The following is a 17,216-nucleotide window of genomic DNA, read 5'->3' as shown; positions in this document are numbered from 1 at the left end:
TTCACAACCTAGAACAACTAAACAATCTTTAACAGTTTCAACTGAACAATTCATTCAAAACTTTTGCGAATCCGGTAAAGCATTCCTTATTCATTCTTTTATTGCGAATAAACAGGCAACTTGTTACAAAAATGTAAAAAAAATTTTTGCAAGATGAGCAATGTCTTGTAATTTGTGGTTTTGCAGAAAATTATGCGTTTGTTATCCAAAATGCTGTCCCTGGTATTCATTGAAATAACGACCAGGCAACAATTTTCCCAATAGTTTTCTATTTCAAAAATGATGGTTCAATTCAGCACAAGACTTTGGTTTTTATTTCGGACTGTAAAATACACGACTCAGTCGTGTCAAGCCACCGCACATGGGAAAGGCCCTTGTGACGGAGCAGATGGGGCTCTGAAAAGAAAAGCACGAAGAGCAAGTCTACAAATGAGTGCAGATAGTCAAATAAGTTCGGCATTGGAATTGTTTGAATGGGCAAAGAATGACGGGTGTTTTTCTAACATATCGGTGATTTTAAAAAATGAACGAGATTATGAAGCAGCTGCTGAATTTTTAAAAGTTCGATTTGAAAATTGCGTACACGGAAAAAAAATTCTTGAGGCGAACGAGTGAATCGAGAATATATTAAACTCAAAAAAAGTGTAAGCTTGGATTAGGTAAAACGTTTAATTAGAAGAGTTAAACATTTAGTTACTTTATGTAAATTGTTCTCGTAAATCAGTAATTTGGACAAAATTGTTAAGTTCGAAAGTTTATTATTTTCGACAGATTATGTATAATTGTATTATCTTCAGATTAGTAAAAAATTTAGTTGTTATAGAAATATATTAACTTACAGTAGCCAAACTTTCGTGTGGTATCGCGAAAATGAATTTCCCTGAAATCCGTGTAATGCATTTGGTGGTCAAGTTTGTTGTTTCTATCGCGTTTCTTGATATTTCAATATAGTTTTCGCCTACAATCGAAACAAATGTAAATTATTATTACTGCATCATAAACTCCATTTAATATTAACATTCGCGCACATTTTAAGTGGTAAAAAGCGTTTAATTGTCCAAAGTAAATCTCAACTGTCACTGCTCCCGATTAGACCGTCGCCATTTTATTTCGTGTTTCCATAATGCTCCGGCGCTCTTCCGATAATTGCTTCAGACACCTATTCTTAATATCCCTATTAAAGCTATACTTATTAGGGTTTGACTATACGATATCCCTGGTATATGGAAAATGGTCAAGGATATTCATTTTCGTTGATCCAGGGATCTTTATAAATTCCTTCGTTCGTTTTCGGCTAAATATTAAGCTATAATAAGGAATAATATCCCTATCACAGCTCAATTTTTTTTACCGTGTAACAGTAAAGGGGACACAAAAGTTACATTACATCGAATCCGTGCAAAATCACCAATTAAAAGTGAAAATTTACTCTTCTTGTCCTAGTTTTGAATATGTTAGCTTTTCAAAAAATGTATCAAAGCGAGCTTTGAAACGAAAATCGAAATAGATAAGGAAATTCGTATCTAACGATTTTAAGGTGCTGTATAGAAATATTTTCCTTCACAATACTACAGCTTATACGAATTATTGTTCTTTTGATAATAATAAAAACATTTTTTATGCATATAACGAATTTGGTAAACATAATTTATTTAACAGAATTTGAAAAAAAACTATAGCTGGCTCTCATTCAAAGTTGATTGACTGGAAGCCTTTGGGAAAATATCCACGATTACGTAAATTAACGAACTCGACTTTACATGCTTGTGGTAGACTGGGTAAGACGATGCAGCAGCTTGCGCTCAAAGTAACACGGCTCTACATTATTTGTTATATCTGAAAAACTTATTGACGGTCCACTCTGAAATTTTCGTGAGATACTCTCTGAAGTATATTGCAAAATTACATAGGAAAAAGTTTCATTTCAGAAATACCTTTTTTTTGTAAATGCAATTTGTTTAACATTTTTGCATGTTTCCCGGATAAATAATTATTATTTTTCGCATATTACACAGTCAAAGTATGAACAATTATGAACTTCATTATAAAACATCCAGTTTCTAATGAATAAATAATTGTTACTTTTGAGCATTTCAAAAAAGTGATCTTCATTAGATTCTGAAAGTTCAAATAATTATAACTTGTGCATTTCACATATCATATTGAAAAGAAAAAAAACATGTCTTCTATTTTTGTGTTAAAATCAAGAAAAATATAACTTTGAGTGAATTTAAATTTTAGTGGTAAATCTGACATGGAATGACCCTTACGTACGTGGAGAAGCAGAACAAGTTATATAATGCAAACTATAGTTCAGTATAGTCATAAAAAAGAATTGTTGTCATTTTTCTATCATTTTTGAGGCAATTTTTTTCCCACATTTTGAATAATGCGCGCTAGAAGTAGTGGTTACGTGACACAAAGTATATCTGGAGTAGACGAACTCCACTAAGCTTGTAGCGGTCAAGGCTGAATAATTGAGATTGTCTACACAGAATACTTACCAGTTATCACATCTGATTGTTAAAAATGACACGGTAAGTCGCCTATTGTACAAATTTTTAAGAAATCTCTTATTATTTTCGGACAAGGGAAACGAGGAATCTGAAAATTCTTCATAATTCTTAGTTAGAAATTTCATTATTTGGTTTAAAATCGAATTATTTTGTTGAAAATAAATCTTTTTGGCGTAGTTAAGACTAATGTGTATTACTGTAGTACTAATATGTATTGATAAAGATTTAATTATTCGGTTGAAAATTGACGTATTTTGTGCAGGGTGGCCGCTGGACTGGCAAATCAGGAATTTTTAAGACCGGGAAGAACCGGGAAATTACCGTGAATTTATTTTTTGACCGGGAATTTTCTAAATTTTGTTGAAGAAATAATCCTTTCCACTTTTAATTTAACCGTTTTTTTAAATAATTAGCTTAACTTTGATCTTTTTTAATCATGATATCATTCAGTTTAGAATGCCTAATTCAAAAACCTTTCACTTTGAAAATTTTCCATGTTAGATTTTTAATTTTCAAGCTTTAAAATCTAAGATTTTCGATCAAAACAGTTTTAGTTAATCAATTCTGAAAATAAATAAATAAATTTTTTTCAATTGGAATTGTACTTTAAGATTTTAAAAGTAAATAATAATAATTGATTGAACAAGACGATTCGGAATCAGATTAAAATTTTAAAATGTCCAGATTTTAATGCAACAAGTCAAACTGTTCTAATTAAAAAGTCTTATTAATTAAAAAAACCTGAACGCAATATTGAAACTTTTTTTAACTAGTTTATTTTACTTTATATTTAGAAATATCTGACTGTTAATTTGAAATCAGTAATTATAAATTAAATATTAATAACTAAAAGAGCCTAAACTTTCAATGTTACAATTTTAATTGTTCCATTTAACCAAATTCAATTTGTAAGTTAAATTGTTGAATTTCAATGTCTAAATAACAGTTTAACACCTTTTATTGTGATATAAAATTGGAGTAAGTTGTAGAGATATTTAAAGAATAAAAAACATTTTCTGGGAAAATTTAAAATGTTTTTTTGTTGAAATAAACTACTTTTAAGAGAATATTTAAGAAGATTTATAAAGATTTGCAAAATTTTCAAAAATAAATGTGAAAGATTTTAAAAAGATTACTTTAATTTAGCAGAATTAAAAAAAAAATTTTAACAAAATGTAAAACAGCATGTAGATGTAAAAATTTCAAAAATAAACAAAATTCTGAATTAGAACATGAAATTTTTTCAAAGAATTCTAATTCTGAGATAAGGCAGGTAGTTGTAATATTTCAACCAATTCTGAGTTGAAACTGGTACTTATCCAAAAGAATTATAAATTGTCTTGAAAATGGGAATATAAAAATTTACATTTATTCCGAGCTGGAACAGCGAATGTTTAGAAAAAATGAATTCTAGTTCTAAGTTGAAACTGAATATATTTGAAAAAAATAATTATTATAAATTGGAACAGGCACTTTTTCGAAAAGAATTATAATTGGGGCTTAAACAGGGAATTTTCCATTTTTAATCAATTCTGAGCCGAAATTTGAAAAGAAAATTGCTTAAAATAGTACAATTTTAAAGATTTTTAAATTCATTCATTGATTCTTCAATTTAGATCATTAAACATGATAATGTCGATTTAAATTTTTGGAACGGAATCTTTGAACTTTGAATCGAAAAATGAATTTTTGAAACAAAATTATAATTCTGGGTTGAAACGAGGCATCTTCGAAAAATTTAAATTATGAATTGAAACAAGGAATTCTATAGAAAATCGAATTCCCACAATGGTTTGAAATGGAGAATTTTCGAAAAGAATTAAAATTCTGGATTTGAAGAGGCACTTTTTCGAAAATAATTAAAATTGGGGATCTTAACAGGGAATTTTCAATTTTTAAACTATTTTGAACTGAAATTAGAATTTGAAATTGCTTTAAATGGTACAATTCAACGTGTCCAAATGATAAGGTGCCATCTCGGCAGATCCAAATAAAAAGGTTCCCTACATCAGAGGGCGTTGGTGTTCCCAATACTATTCTTATGTGATTGTTAAGCTTCCGTGTTTCCCCATCCGAGATGGCACCTTCTTATTACGTCCTACCGAGATGGCACCTCGTCATTTGGGCACGTCGAATTGAGAGTTTTTTAATTTATTGATTGATTCTTCAATTTAGAGCATTAAAAATAATAATGTCGATTTAAATTTTTTAATTTAAATCCTTGAACTGTACAGTTTATTAAACTTAAAAATTTTGGATTTAGCAGTTTAACTGCATTTAATTAAAAAATTTTCAGTTGAAAAGTGTTAGCAGCTTCGATTTTTTACGTGTAAATTATTGATCATTTGAATACAAAATTGTTGCATGAAACAACTTTTAGACTTAAATTCTCAAAGTTTAAAATTCAAAAGTTTCACTTTGAGTGCTTTTATTTACAATTCAGTTTTTATTACTTCGAATGGATAAATTTTTAAATATAATGTTTGATTTTTTAAATATCATTTACCGTTAAAAATACTTGGTGACTAGGAAACAACCGGGAATTGACCAGGTATTTTTCCTTCAAATAAAAAGGCTACCCTGTTTTTTGAAAGAATCGTTTTTTCGTAGAAAATCAAAATATTTTGGGTTAGAATGGAACTGGTTGAAACTTAATCTGTTTTAGTTGATAATTCAAGTATAGCCTACGATACTGGAGTAAGACTCGGCGTCGCTTATTTATCCAAATCTTCGCCCATGAAATTCCATACTCCGGAAAATCCAACCTATGTGATTCTTCATATCGTCCATTTAATATCAGCCGCCAGTGACTTCTATAGTTAAAATAAAAATAAAAATTGTTGAGGTTAGAATTTCACATGTTTAAAAAATTTTGTTTCCATAGCGACTAAAAATTGAATGTTTGAACTTTTTACCAAAATAAAGAAAAGTTCCCGAAATACGTGAATGCTGAATGATGGTAAAAAATGTTTGATGCAAGAAAAAATGATTCTGTTTTGAACAAATCAAGATTTAATGTAAATACGAAACTTTTTTTAACTATACTAATTTCAAGAAACAACGACGCTAAATTTTCAGACAAAAAAAGATATTTTGAAAAAATTCTGTAACAAATGTTTCTTTTTAAGAATCTTTATGCAATTAAATCATTTTTGGAAAAATTTTGGTCATCTAGTTCTCAATTGCCAGTCTCCAAACAGACTTTTAAAAACATTCATTTTGAAAGTAATCTAAATTTTTATTGTGTCTTCTAATTAATAAAAAAAATAAAATAAGTTTTAAAAAACAAATGTTTGCAAAAATTTTGGAAGCCATTGATAAATATATTTTACAGATTAGGATGTTTGACTGCTGTTTTTGCAAATTTAAGGCGGGTAGCTTAAGGTTGCATTTGGACCATCACAAGTTTCACAGAAATGTCACACGCAACTTCTATTGTAGTTTTAACAAATGCATTAAATTCTTTAAAGTGGAAGGTAACTTAACAAAACATGTCTTTAGAGTACATGGAATCTCTTCTAAAGAACGAATAATTCATCCCATTCCAACTGCTGTGAACAAAGAAGCAAAATATTTGTGCACTGTAGAAATATGCCGAAAAGAATTCGATAACTATCCTCAACTTTTAAAACATTTAAAATATCACATCGAACAAAAAGAAAAAGTCACATGCCCATATCGTCGCTATCAGAGGAAATATTCTAATTTTAAAATCTTTCACAGGTCATTTGTCAAAAATACATAAAATCCGCTGTCAGAAAATACAAATAATTGCTCCAGAATCTTTAGAAACTGGACGCGTAAATTTAAATATTTATAAAGAAGGTCCGAGCAAGGAGAAAGGAGATGAGATGCAAATTCACTCAAATAAAGAACCAGCAACAGTTACAGATTCTAAAAAAAAAAACAATTTCACGAATAACGATGAATCATTCCTGCAAAACATTGCTCAATTTTTTAAAAATTAGAGACTGAGTTTTTACTCCCTGCTACAACAATTCAGGACATAGTAACTAAATTAAACAAACTTCAAGATGAAAGTTTGGGTATTATCAGAAATAATTTAACAGAACGATTACTAGAAGAAAATCTTCTGCCAGAAAAAATCGAAGATATATTGAAAGTATCCTTTGACAAGGATATACAGATATTACAGTAGAGATTGATAAAGACAAAAACAGCACTTTCCAATACGTACCTATCCAGGAAACATTAGAAGCTTGTTCTCTAGATAAATCAATTTTAATTGAATTAAACTAACACGAAATTCGGGATGAACAAATTTTTAAAAAAATTTTGGATGGAACTGTTTACAAAAAAAAAATTTTCCAAGAAAATCCTGACGCTCTTAAAATTATTCTCTACTAAGATTCTTTTGAAGTCGTGAATCCCATTGGAGCTGCTAAAAAAACATAAAATACTTGCTATTTATATGGTTCTATGAAATATACCTGAATATCTTCGCTCTCATGTAAATACTATTAAACTTGTGGCACTTTGTAAGGAGAAAGATTTTGATCACAAAAAAGTGTATGGTAAAGTTATAGAAGATCTACAAATAATTGAAGATGAAGGAGTCCAAATTTATAAAGAAAAGCCTAAGGGTGAACTTATATGCATCACTGGTGATAATCTAGGAAGTCATGGATTAGGTGGATTCGCGGAGAATTTTAACACGGTAGAATATTTCTGCAGATATTGTTTTGTAACGAGAAATGAATTTCACAGCGAGGATGTAGAATCGAAGGCGTATGCGACAAGGACAATAAATTCATATAAAGAAGATCTCAAAGAAGTTGGAACGTCTAACAGCTACAAGGGAATTAAATTTAACTCCGTTTTCAACCAACTGAAGTACTACCATGTATGTGCACAAGGACTCCCTCCTTGCATCGGCCATGACCTATTCGAGGGAATTGTTACCTTCGATCGGAAACTTTGTATTGATTACTTCGTCACCAAAAAGTGGTTTACGCTTAGTGACTTAATTAAGCGAATTACCGACTTTAATTACTCTGAAGAAGATAAACAAGATAAGTCTTGCCTAATTACTGATTAAAGTAATAAAATATCTGGAGGAGCATGTCAGATTTGGACCTTCTTAAAAGTTTTTCCTCCTCTCATTGAAGACAGAATAGGGGATGTTTACGAAGAAGTGTGACTTTGCTTTATTTTATTGACTAAAATCGTTAAAATATTTTGTTCGCCAACCATTCATAAATCTTGTTTGCCATATCTCGAGGTAACAATTTGTGAATACCTCAAACTAAGAAAAACACTTTTCCCAAATCAGAAACTTCGGCCGAAGCACCATTACGCACGTCATTATGCCGAGATAATTCTGCAGTTTGATCCTCTAATCAAAGTTTGGACAATACGGTTTGAGAGCAAACCTAGATTTTTTAAGCGAACGATCCGATACATGCTTAACTTTATCAACGTCACAAAGTCACTGACTGAAAAACACGAACTCTTTCAGAGTTACCTGCGATTAGGAGCTGTTGCTCGATTCGAAATTCAGACGGATGATGCTAATGATTTTGAAATCAACCTTTACAAGCGAAAATATTCAAACTGTTATAAGGCTAGCCAACTTACCAGGGAATATTGAAGAATGCAGAAAAGTTATAATAAAAGGTACGACCTACAAGAAGGGAAGCTCTTTGGTAATTGGCCAAGAGAGATATCAATATAACGTGGTTATAGCAAAAATATGCATGTTCCCTCTTTGTGAAGATAACAAAGGTTTTGCTGTTTTCGAGATTCTGGAAAATGAATTTATTCCTCACCTACGTTGTTTCAAATTAGGTCGGACCATAGGGTACAAATGCCATCCATTGAATCTTGTGTTGGATTATAAACCCTTGCATGTTTATCAGTTAGGACATATGTAATGTGTGAAGTCGAAATATGGATTCGTTATTCATTCCTTATAACTTTTCTTCAGTGTTCTGAAAGAATCCAATTAGAAAAATGAGTGAAGGAGTTGCAGCGTGCTAGAGGAGCGAATGAGAGAGAATGAAAGAATGCATGTGAAAAAAGTCAAATGGAGGTATACAAAAGTGAAAGGAAACAGAAGTCGCTTAGATTAGAAGCGTGAAGATTGTAAGGATGGTAAAAGTTAAGTACACTAAGATGCGTTTGCGTTCTTATGCTCTCTCTTTGACTTGCACTCTTGTTTTCGTTCGCTTGCTTACTCGTTTGCTAATAAGTCATAAATTGCGCTATCGCAGGAAATAGAGATAAGGAACTAGATATAAGACTTTATGTAAATAGTTGCAAATAATTGTATATATAGAAAGGATAAGATTGTAAAAAAATATAGATATAAGCGGAAAGATGAAAGTCGTGTAAACCCTTAGGGGACACATTATGAATAAAGAAGAAATAAGTCACTCACTGTATATTGTAATTTAAGAAAATATTTATATTTCGAGTCCGAATTGCACAGTTTTGAGTACTTGAAATTGTAAAACTTTGAGCTTAAAATATATATTTTAAAATATTTTAACGTCAAAATCTGTCCATACGTTTGCCATTTAAGATTTCAAATGTTGTTACTCAAAAATAATGTAATTTTGAAATTCAGGAGATGTTCGCCTGGAATATGTAAATTTATAATTCGTTCCTTGAAATACTTAGAAATACAAAATTTTCACTTGCAAAGTCTTGAATTTATAAGCTTAAATAGCCGGAATTGTTTTTTAAAATCAGAAAATAACTTCAAATGATCGAGAATTTTTCTTATATTTTCAGTGGCCACTCTTAATCTTCGGTTTTCCTTGTGAGCTACAATTTTATTATTTCAGCAGGCAGAATGCCTCTATTCACAGTTGAGTTGCCTGATGATTCAAAAAGAATCGTTGTAAAAGCTGACAGTATATCAGCAATAATAAGTAATGCCATAAGAAGGTTTAAACTTCCTGACAATTTTTATAAGGTATGATTTCAGTTTAATAATTGTAATGTAAGTTTTTTGCATTTGACGTTGATTGAACAAGCAACAGGAAGAAGCGGTGTATACAAATAATTAAATCTTATTTATAATCATATTCAACCTAGATTGTGGAGTCCAGCAGTAGAGCAGAAATCGAAGATGATGAAGTTTTATTGGAATTGTAGAGGAATCTCGTGGAAATAAAAAAAGAAGATAATCTTCTCTTAAAAATAATTCCAGAAGATTTTGTTGAGCCCTCGTTTTCAGAATCAAGATTTCGTAACGATTCACCAACAGTGAACAATCTGAATTTTGCAGAATCGAGACGATCGACAGCCATGAAATTTGCAAAAATGCTTTGCAATAAATATCCGGACACATTTATTGACAGAATTGGCAATGAAGAATGGAGCGATGGAATAGAAACGCTTCGAAGTAAAATTTGTAACTGTGTTCAGCATAAGATAACCGCAACGAAGGAACAAACAACCGTAAAAAAATCGAAGCCATCAACTGATAATCGTCAAGAATCTCTAGATAGTGATGATGAAGAACAGGAGACTTGGGAACAAGAAGAGTCGATTTCACGACGACAAGGTTCATATGGTTGTGCAGATTATGCTCCACAGTCAGTTGAAACTTCAGAGATGCTGGAAGAGAAAAGGCTCCGTCTGGTGGAATTATACAGTTATGTTGCTGATAGCAGGCACGTAAAGAAAATCAGTAATTTCATGAATGATACATACCCTACTCAAAGGGGTATCATTAATGCTCAAGACAGAAATTTGGCAGATATCTTAACTGAATGGCCATTTTTAAAAATAGCTGAATTTTTAATTCAACACGCTTTGAGGCTGTTGGAAAAAAATGTCTGTGACACTTGGAATGATTCCTTAGAAAAAAAAATGTAAGACGATTTGACTATTCTTTAAAATTTCTGCCAACATGTCGGAGCATGAAGAAGAAGTAAACCGAATCTTTGCTGACGCTTAAAAGTACCTGGACATCAGAAAGGATAAAATACCAAAAATCTTAGTCGTATTTCCACTACTGCTTTTGTACTTCCAAGAAAAAGAAAGCTTCTTATATAAAGTTGTTCCAGTAAGTGCAGTTTAAAGAAAAATTTTAACTTATTAAGTTAATTTATTCAGGACACGAAATCTTATGTTTTATTTCCATTTTAACAGATCGACTAAACTGACACAGAAGTCCTAAACAGTCCTGAAACCAATTATCCTCTTCTGATCATAATAGGTGTTGATATTTTGTTGTATTTTCAAATTACTTTAAAAAATGACAATTTGTTCCTTTTAGCTGTAAATTTATTTAGTTCATGATAATTCGAAAAATGTTATATTTATCATGTGGAGATTACTAAACTTTGAATAAGGCTCTTTTTTAATGACTCTTTTGCCGGGACTTCTCTTTACGATGCAACTGTAAATTTCATAGTTGTATTTGAAAGGAAGATTTTAATCTTTTGCAACGATGCATTGCGAGGAATTTTACTAAACTTTATAATGTACTACGTATTTGGATATGCTCACCCACCAGAAGCCGAGAAATGATTGGAATTTCTTCAAAGGTACAAAAAGCACAAATATGATTTTTATGTTATAGTTCAATGAATTGGATTTATTATGCAAGACCACAATTTAAGTAAACAGCTAAAACCAATTTTTGATTCAGGGTTGTGTAAAAAATAAAAATTCAAAAATGTCCATAAATTTGGTACTTTAGAGTCGGAAAAATTAGGGAACAACAATAAAATAATAATTAGTTTTTATGTTAAATGTATAAAAATGGCTATCAATTGAGTTATTATTAATCCTAATAAAAATTGCAATTGTATCTTTTTGGTTAGAAATGTACTTATTTTCTCAAAAATTCGTCTTTTTCGTTTGAAGATTCTACAGTACTGGTGGAAAATCCAAATGTTCCGTGAAAATTAGTCTTTTCGGCTTGAAAACTGAAAAAATTTGTTATATTTTGTTGAAAATAATCTATCATATTTTACATTAAATTAAAATCTTGTTTCATTATTATATCAACTATTACATTTTTTATTAATAATTCATCTTTTTGGTCAGAAAAATTTAACCATTTTGTTAAATTCGAACTACTGTCTTGAACATACATTTTTTCTGTTAAAAATTTATAATATAAGTAGAAACTTTGTCTTTTTTAAATAAAAATCTATTTTTTTGGTTACTTTTTGCCACATTATTGTTACTTTTGGTTTACTTTTTTGACACTATTTTGGCATTTTTAAAGTTTGAGCAGTTCCGAGCCCTCTTAATTTAAATATATCACTTTAATCATGTATGAAAAGAGAAATATTACTTATAACTAAATATAAAAAATATAATATTCATTATGTATTTCAGATTCTTCTTGAAAATCCATCTAAAAATGGGATCAAAAAGAGCAGAGAAAAAGAAACGTCTTCAGAGGCCGTTCGATACGACAGTTTTTAATTTAGCACAGGCTCTTCCTCACTTTTTTGACGAATGTAGAATCCCTAAGTAAGTCGTTTTACATGAATTACTTCTTATTTATTAAGATATTTATTTAAGTTTTTTAAATTCAATTTATAAAAATTTGTATTTTTATAATAAATATCTATGTTTGTGGTTCCAAAGACGTTAACTGCTTACTCTTGATTTTATATCCTCAACGCATAGTCGAAAAGCGAATCGTAAATAGAATTATACAACATATAATATAATACTACAAAATATCATTTATCAAATGTTAAAATGTAAATAGTTGGACTTAAAAAATACGGCTATTTGAACGAAATTTCGGTACACATAGCCACGGCCTCTTTATTATTACGTTATAACATTATTGTGTAATAAAATAATATTCTTAATTCCAGATTTTATTTTAGGACTTAAATATGCAATACAAAATCTTGCACTGAATAACAAAAGTATTAGTAGGTCCAATTATAATTCATCAGTATACAGTTGCTATGAATTTCTTATTAGATGCTGTAATTACACTAAAACTTGTATTGTTTAAACAATCCAATAATTTACATCAGCTAGTAAATAGTTATAGAAGGTTTTTACTAATAAAGTAGTTGGCCTAATCGCACTTAACATTTTTCAGTGTTTGCTAAATTTTTTTTAATATTATGGATTATTACACGTAATGATTTTAAAACACTGTATTTATACACCAATACTTAATTACAAGCAATTTAAAAAATTGTCACCCATAGGGTAAAAGCGCCAGTCGCTGGCACCACCTCTAATTTTTTCCTCTTGCCTTATCTAACTGAAAATTAAAGCACATGCATCAAAATTAATGTCAATGTATTGAAAGTTTCTTCCATGCATGTAACTGAAAATTAAATTACATGCAGTAAAATTAAAGTACATGTATTGGAAGTTCTTTCCACTCATGTAACTGGAAGTTAATGTACGCGTAAATTAAATTTAAGATACCTGTCACTAACTATTCATTTCAATATCTTGAAATTTAATCTACATGAGTGGAAAAAACTTCAAATACATGTGCATTAAAATTTAGTTAGATTTTTTTAACAGTGTAACTTTTAGCAAAATTTTATAAGATTCTTATCATTCAAAATGTTTCATTTTTAAGACTTATTTCTTCTTATTTTAACTAGCCTTCGATTCAATTTCCAAATTCAACATTGAAGTTAGAATATTAATTTCAGGCCAATAAATTATTTGTATTAGCTGCTTTTGTTCTACTGTCAGATTTTATTAAATAAGTATAGTAGAACTATAATCATACGATTGTTTTTTTAAGCTAGAAAATTAAATTGAAATTGAAATTTTTTTACTTATAGAAAATCTGAAAGTAATAAATCTCCATGTCGTTACAGTGTCTTTACGATATCGTAAAGACATCGTCAGATTATATGACATATTTACGATATCATAAATACGACTGAACGACATGGGCATAGGATGTCGTAAATCACCAACTCTTACTTATGCCGATTTAATAAGGAAATGGAAACTTAAACACGGTGACATCATTAGGAAAGCTAAAGAAAGAATAGAAGTTGAACAAGACAAGACCGAGAAACGTTTAGACGAAAATATAATAAAAAGCCATCCAGTTTATAAAATAGGAGATCAAGTCAAATGGAAAAATAAGACAAAACAAAATAAATTAAATCCACGTTGGAATATCGATCAAGTGATGCCCCGAGTGGAAATATGATCCTTTTTATATTTTGCATGGTGCTGAATGAGTTCTTTTTTAGATCTTCTTAATACTCGTCTTACTTATTTGATTCTCTTAAGTCTTATTTAGCACAATGTTAGTCCTCTTTGAGTCTTTGAAAGATTTTTGCAGTATTTTTCAAGTTCTCATTTACACCTCTTATAATCTCTACTATTTTTTAAGTCCGATTTTAATACTCCATATACTCTGAAATAATTTTAAATTCTATTCGGAAGTTTCAAATGTAAAATTATTAAAAATAATATTGAAAGTTCTGACATGTTTTAGTATTATGACAAACAGAGAAAAAAATGTGCACAAATGTGCAATTTTTGAAAATTAATTTGGATCCCAAAGATGTGCCAGGTGTAGAATTAAGTGTAGAAGGACACATTTCTACTAAAATAGAAAGTTGGCTGGAGTGTCGCAAGGAATCGACCAAGGAAAAAAGAAAGAATTATTTGCAAGGTGAGGTTAAATCATTTGTAAACCTCCCCCTTCCCCGAAATTAACGTAGCCGTCCGCTAAAGACGGAGTTTAATATATTTTTTAATTAAATAGATGAATTTTCAACCAAAAATTAAGTTTTCAAGCACAAAAGTGAAATTTTTGAGAAAAAAGTGAACTTTGAAATCAGAAGAGATGAATTTTTTACAAAAAGCGATCATTTTCAGTCAAGGAAGAAGAATTCTTAAGAAGATAGTTGAAGTCCCATCCAGAAAGTTGAAGTTTTAACAAACCAGAATAACTTTTTAACCAAAAAGATGGATTTTTAAAAAAATATTTGAAATTTCTACCAAGCAGTTAAATTTTCAACACACAAGATTAATTTTTTATCCAAAAAGACGACTATGTTGTACCTCAAAAAGCGACTATTTTTTAATAAAAAAAAATTATTTTCTGCCCAAAAAGACGACTTTAAAAAAATACATCAATTTTCTACAAAATACTTCAATTTTTAACTTATACAATATACACTATAAAGTTTAAATCAAATAGTTTAATTTTCTACTAAACTGTTGAATTTTAATACCAAAAAGCTGAATTTCTTAAAAAAGAGTATAATTTTTAACATAAAAGTTTATTTAAAGGCAAACAGTTGAGTTTTAAACTGTAATTATGAATTCCTAATATACAAATTATTTACTTTTACAGAGGATTTCAAAGAAGATTCCATTTTTACCAAGAAAGACCAACTTTAACAAATTATATCATTTTTATGTCAAGAAGTTAAACTTTCAACTGGAAAAGATACATTTTTAACCAAATAATTAGATTTCTAATTTAAAAAGATAATTTTTTAACCAAAAATGGAATAGATTAATGGTCACTTTAAGAAATTTATTTTCAACCAAACATGAAACGAATTTTTATGAAAATAGTTCAATTTTTAACCAAAGCGATGAACCTTCAAGTAAAAAAGTAAGCTTTAACAGAGTATTTGAATTTTTGATAGAAAATATGACTTTTTGACCCCCGCCGCAATTTCTAAAAATGCTAACGTAGTTTCTGAAAAGTAACGCCACCGTGTAAAAAAAAGGTTGTGGAATTTTAGTACGCTAGACGTATTTAAAAACTGGACTTACTCGCAGCGGTGTCATACTAGTACAAAAATGTTGAACCTTAAATACCTAAGTCATTAAGATCATATTAAAAACATATTTATGATCGCCGAAAGTAAACAAAAAAGTTTGCAAACTAAAACGCACGCTTCGCTTATGACATCCCAGCAAGCACAAAATTTGGCGACGTCTTTACGACATCGTTACGACATCTTTACGACATCCTATGTCAATGTCGTTAAGTCGTCTTTATGATATCGTAAATAGGTCGTATGATTTGACGTTGTCTTTACGATATAGTAAAGACACTGTAACGGCATGGACATAAGATGTCGTGAAGTTGTCGTAAAGGTGTCTTAACGATGTCGCAAAGCCTTCTTTAAATTTTGTGCCCACTGGGATGCGAACAAAAGAGGGAAAAAGAAAGCTTTATCTCCAAAATTACACAAATGTGGAATATTATACAAACAAATCGAAAATTACTATAAAGTGGAGAAATTTTCGTTAGAAAATCGAAATTTATGCGCAGCCGGTAATTTTACAAGGCTAGGAAATTTTAATACGTAGAACATGAGTCATTTTTTACACACTCTGAACATAGTGATTTTTAACAGGCCGTATGAATTCATACAACGTCATAGAGTGAAGCCTGTAAGAGACGTCATTCTAGAAAACATGTGGAAATGTGCTTTCTAATCTATAATTTTAATGCATCTAAAGTGACATTTTATATGTGTAAATTTACACTTTGAAGTGCAATTTTAAAACGTATTTTTACAGTGCACATTTTGTGTGAATCTGACATTTGTTCCAAAAATGCTAAAGTTACCACTTTGCAGTTTTTCATTTCATTGTTTTTAATACGATAGATACTGAATTAAAAATTGATGACGGTGTTCAAACATATACCGTGTCTAAATTCACACAAACTACGCGAACTTATGAAATATCAATCTATTAAAAGTTCTTTGTTTGCATATTAAACATTATTTCAATTAATCTTAAATGATACATTCAGAATCAACAAATGCTTCATAGATTCCCGAGCATCAGGACATTTCCGACGAGTCGAGCAAATCTCAATCCGACAGAATAATTTGTGCGGGTTATTGCTGAGCGTCTCTTTAATTAATTTTTCAGTTAAACAGCATAACATACTATATATGACTTATGGTATTAATTATATGTCAATAAAATAAATTGGAATAAAATGATTCAATTTTCATTATAGTATAAGAACTTTTATTTATAAGTTTAAAACCAAAATTTGGGTACTTTTTGTATAAGACAAAATCGAAATTTACTTGACAATTACACAGCCACACAAAAAAAAGTGTGCGGATCTGGTAACTAGACACACGTATTCTTATGGATTTTGGGGCTCTGAATTCAAATTCGGTATCAAAAATCACCCATGACGTCATGGTTGAGCCATAACCTCAAAAAATGACGAAATATCATGCACTGAGGCAAATCAATTTCAAAATAATGCCAGTGATGCAAATTTTCACTTAAAAAACATGTCGACAACTGTGAAGGATCAACCCTTGCCTGATATCAACTTATTTAACATAACTTTACCCAACGGAACCTGACCTCACCTAACCTGAATTAACAGAGATTTATTGAATTACACGTAAAGCTCTGGAAGCATATTTTCCCTGTAGCAAATGTGTGCTACATCGAATGGGTCAACTCGAGCCTAACCTAGAAATAAATCTAACCTAGCCTAACCTAACCTTAACTCACGAAACACAATTCAACTGATTGTGTTGTCCCGTTGTGTTTGCGGTACCGTTTCATTCAGCTTCAGCTTAACCTACATAGAGGTTTAACCTATCCTAACCTAACAAAACCTGACCTAACCTAACCTAGCCGAATGAAATTCAACCACACGTGTAGCTATTTAAGCGTACGGTTCTCAGTCTTAAATTTGTACTATATTTAATGGGTTAACTCGATCTTAACCTACAAATGAATCTAACTTAACAG

The 17,216-nt window shown here is 30.1% G+C and overlaps 1 protein-coding gene across 6 annotated transcripts in view; it reads left to right on the top strand.

Moving 5' to 3' along the window:
- LOC117174752 (dihydrofolate reductase) overlaps positions 1-17,216 on the top strand; it is a 352,741-nt gene that overhangs the window by 156,640 nt on the left and 178,885 nt on the right. For 5 of the 6 annotated variants that reach the window (XM_033364099.1, XM_033364101.1, XM_033364100.1 and 2 more), the window contains one exon: positions 11,841-11,978. In XM_033364099.1, coding sequence (XP_033219990.1) covers positions 11,841-11,978 — 138 coding nt within the window. Of the gene's footprint in view, positions 1-9,274; positions 9,457-9,578; positions 10,555-11,840; positions 11,979-17,216 lie in introns of those variants that run through there. The other variant, XR_004467354.1, reaches the window with a different exon arrangement.

This window comes from Belonocnema kinseyi, chromosome 6 (genome assembly GCF_010883055.1).
Source record: "Belonocnema kinseyi isolate 2016_QV_RU_SX_M_011 chromosome 6, B_treatae_v1, whole genome shotgun sequence".
Taxonomy (NCBI): domain Eukaryota; kingdom Metazoa; phylum Arthropoda; class Insecta; order Hymenoptera; family Cynipidae; genus Belonocnema; species Belonocnema kinseyi.
The sequence above is the reverse complement of the archived record's forward strand: the minus strand, read 5'-3'. Positions and strand labels throughout refer to the sequence as shown.